The sequence below is a fragment of the Poecilia formosa genome, unplaced genomic scaffold (genome assembly GCF_000485575.1).
Source record: "Poecilia formosa unplaced genomic scaffold, Poecilia_formosa-5.1.2 Scaffold529, whole genome shotgun sequence".
NCBI classification, from domain to species: domain Eukaryota; kingdom Metazoa; phylum Chordata; class Actinopteri; order Cyprinodontiformes; family Poeciliidae; genus Poecilia; species Poecilia formosa.
In genome coordinates this window covers 248,957-253,083 of record NW_006800468.1, presented here as the reverse complement: position 1 = coordinate 253,083, position 4,127 = coordinate 248,957, and the positions used below count along the sequence as shown (strand labels likewise).

General features: G+C 37.4%; 1 protein-coding gene across 1 annotated transcript in view; it reads left to right on the top strand.

The window, feature by feature from the left end:
- The first annotated feature begins 2,251 nt into the window (after positions 1 to 2,251).
- Positions 2,252 to 4,127, top strand: part of LOC103129237 (attractin-like protein 1) — a 211,949-nt gene continuing 210,073 nt past the window's right edge. Inside the window, exons 1-2 of the mRNA XM_016664917.1 lie at positions 2,252 to 2,383; positions 3,230 to 3,451. Coding sequence (XP_016520403.1) covers positions 2,252 to 2,383; positions 3,230 to 3,451 — 354 coding nt within the window. The remainder of the gene's footprint in view (positions 2,384 to 3,229; positions 3,452 to 4,127) is intronic.

The window sequence follows — 4,127 nt, the reverse complement described above, 5'->3', positions numbered from 1 at the left end:
TAATTATAATATATATGTGACATATATGTATTTATCATTACTATTATTTTTTATTATTATTATTACTATTGTTATTATTATTGTTATTAGTATTATTACTATTAGTTTCCCGCAAAAACGTGACGAAAGTGTGACAACTTTGCCGAAACATGTTGTTTGAGCTTTCACGGTGTCCGTAGTTCCTCAGACAAGCGCGCCGAACAAGCGCGCGCTTGCTACGCGCGTGCTTTCTCAGTGCTCATCACGAGCAGGCGCGTATTTTGCCGCGTGGGCGGGGCGGAGCGGCAAGAAGATGCTAGGGGAACCTTATCTGACGTAACACCGGCTTGTGGTGGCTCCTGCGTCACACACTGACATAATTTCCTATGCTACAGGAAGGGAACAATTGTCGGAGTTTGGAGGAGATGCAATCTATCCAGTTGCATTTAAGGGCATTTCACGTTTTGGTACTATGGTCTGTTGACATTTCCCATACGTTTTCTATGTTTAAGATACCAGTAGGCAGAAGTTGGCAGCCCTTATTTCTGATGGTGTTAAAGCTTTTGTTCGTTCAGCTTCTTATCATTAGATAGCTTAACTTTGTTGATTTGTTGTGTATGTAGAGTATTTAGTCTCTTTTCTGCACCAGTGAGTGTGGGACAGACTCTGTACAACCATGACTAACCACCTGCTGTATCTCTGGAATCTGCATTTGTAAACAGAACTTATAGCGTCATTTAGTATGGAACCTTGTGATGGGTCATTGACTTCACAAATTAAATGAAAATGTCTTTGTGTGTGAAATCATTAGCGTGATGTTCTGATATCTCTTGTAATTCCGGCTGGAGATGTATTTGTTTGTAAGAGTGGTAATGTTTAGGGGAGGAGAGGGTAGCACCGCCATCTTGGCAGCTCTGGCCTTTTCTTCAGACACACTGTTGTGAAAGATTATTCTAAATGATCTGATGTGTTTATCTTTATTTTTCTCACAACTATAACCCAGTCTATTCTAAACCATTATTTTTGTGCTACTATTTTTTCCTCCAGTCATCCATATTTCTCCTTCTGTCCCTGTCAGATATTGCATTTTTACTGTTATCTTTATAAGACCTGAAGAATGCAAGTATTTTCTTCTCTGTTGGTTGAAAGGTTGGTGATTACAGGTCTGTTAATGTAATTAGTCATTGAGACCAAAGTAAACAACAAAATAATGTTTTTCTTCTATAATGACCTACAGTGACCTGTATGAGAACAATGAAGTTTGTGTGTTTCATAAATTAATCCATTTGCTACTGCGAAAATGTAGCATACCTGTGGATTAAGAAAATAGAATATGTTCAGTACAGTGATCCCTCGCTATAGCGCGGTTCACCTTTCGTGGTCTCGCTGCTTCGCGGATTTATTTTGTGCAGTTTTTTTTTCATAGTGCATTGTGTTCTGCGTCCTGATTGGCTAAACAGCCTACGTGCTTCTTCTCTACCTGTGTGCCAATAACATTACAGTATTTAACTATATGTAATACAGCTTGGCCATTCAGGAGATGGAAACTAAAACTTTGAATGTCTGCTGGAAAAAAAACTGTAGCCAGAGGCAGTGCAAAGCCTGACCGGAGGCTTGCTTGACGAGATCCATCGCTCTGCCATACATACAGCTGTGAATCTTGCAAAACATCTTGGAGGAGACGGCTTTAATGACATGACTCCGGATGACATTAAGGCCCGATTGATGCACACGCACATCCGCTGACCTGAAAACAGGTTTTGTTCTTTGGTTTCAATGTCGAGTATTTAATTATGCTGTATAATAATAATAATAATAAAAAAATAAAGGTAACTACTTAACGGATTTTGCTTATTACGGGTTCTTTTCAACCCCTGCGAAAAATGAGGGTTCACTGTATTTCAGTCATTCCAGAAATTGAAAGTTTATGTAAGTGTGATGAATTTATTTTATAATTTCATTACACCTAGAGTGAAATATTTCAAGTCTATTTTTCTTCTAATTTTTTTGTGATTTTTGGCCTACAAAATTAGTGCATGACCTATTGCATAAGAACATATTTTTTAAATAATAATAATAATAATAATAATACATTTTATTTATAGGTGCCTTTTTGGACACCCAAGGTCACCTTGACATAAAACAAGTTATAAAATACATACCGGTAATAAAACAAACAAGATTTATAAGACAGTACAAAGGTAATTAAAAGCTGTATGCTAGTTCAAACAAATGGGTTTTTAGTTTGGACTTAAAATATTGCAAAGACTCAATGTTATGGAGATCAGGTGGGAGTGAGTTCCAGAGTTTGGGAGCAGAGCGGCTGAATGCTCTGCTTCCTATAGTGACAAGACGAGCAGGGGGAACAGTGAGATGGACAGAGGAAGAGGATCTGAGGAGACTGGTGGGTGTGGCAATGTGAAGGAGGTCCGAGAGATATGAAGGTGTGTTAAAAGCTCGACATTTTTAAAAAAAATCATTTCTAATTCTGACAAGAAATAAAAGTTTGAAATATTTTACTCTGTGTAATATGAGTTTCAGTTTTTGAAATAAGTGACAAAAAGTATGGAATTTTTTACAATATTCTAAAGTTTTGAGGTGTAGCCCACTTGGAAATTGTTCTTCGCTAATTTGCTTGTTTGCAGATAGCTTTCGTCTCAATACCTAAATATGTAATCAGACTTTTTAAAACAGACCTATAATTTTTTTAATACTGTTTTTCAAGTAAAGTCATTTTAATGTAATTTAAATTTTTACCATTACTGTGGACTGGGGCTTAACTAAATGTGGCTTTGGAAATTACAGAGGACATTACAAAGCATTCTGTGGCATGATGAACTACCAAATGTTACTGTTAAGGTTTTTATGTAACAGTAAATCGAATGCTATATCATACTGATATGTTGTAGAAATTTCACAAATGTGTGACAAAGTGACATTTGCTAACTGTTTGTAGGGCAACATGCTGCTAACTGTTAGAATATATGCATGCTAACACTCAGAAAGTTGCCATGTAAACAGCCCTTATTTTTTCTTTCAACTACTTTATATCTTTTTCAAACACTTGTACCTGATGCTCTGGCTGGGATTTGTGAGATTTGTGTTGTTTGAAGATTAAATGACCTAACCAAATCACTTGTACCAATTGATTTAGTCTAGGCCAAGCTTGAACTAGTAGTTAGCTTCAGCTTTGGTGAAAAAGTCAGGGGTTAGACAGCCATTTTTCTAATATATGAATTCTAACATGTAGAGAGCAAAAACAGTAGTGGTGTTTGTGTCTCCAGGGCAGCTTTGTGGGGATGGCTGGTACCACGTCGAGGACGTCTGCCTGAGGATTAACTCCAACAGGGGGAGCTATGATAACGCACAGCACTACTGCAAAAACCTGGGAGGAAATATAGCCTCTCTGCTCACAGACAATCAAGTTGGTTTTATTCTGGACGAGCTACACAAGTATCAGCTGGAAAATCAGGTGGGTGCCTGTTTTAAATCCAACAAATAATGCACCAGGACCTGGCCCATTATTTCTACTGGTGCGGCCTGATCCATTTTATTTGTGAGCATTAATTGTTGAGACTGGATTTCATCTCAGTAAACACTTTGTTTACTTCTAAGTATAATGTATTTGACAAATATTTTTGTCTGAAAAGATGAAGTAAATTAGAACTGCATTTGTTTTTGTCCTTCATCTTTATGAAGATGAAGTTCCTTCTGTCATGTTGTGTGGTTGTGAATGGTGAGGGAGACGCCGGTGAAACCAGGTAGTTATGATGAAAATTATGATTTAATGACGAACCAGGAGAACGACTCAAAATCCAAAAATCACTGGCAGCATGGGGTACAGAAACAGACGTTAGACGAGGACCCGACAAGAGACAAAGACAACAGGTGGGTTTAAGTACAAGGGAGGTAAACAAGGGAACGAGACACACCTGGGAACAATCAACGTGGAAACGCGGAGACTCACAGGGAAACAGGATAACAAATAAACATGGAAACTACTCAAAAATAAACAGAAAACTACCGATCCTGACACCTTCATCTTCACGTTTACTTTTTCTTAAACATATTAGAAAATATATAAATATGTCTGAGATCTACTCTTCCTCAAATAACATATTTAAAGACGTCTTTTGAAATTAAATGTC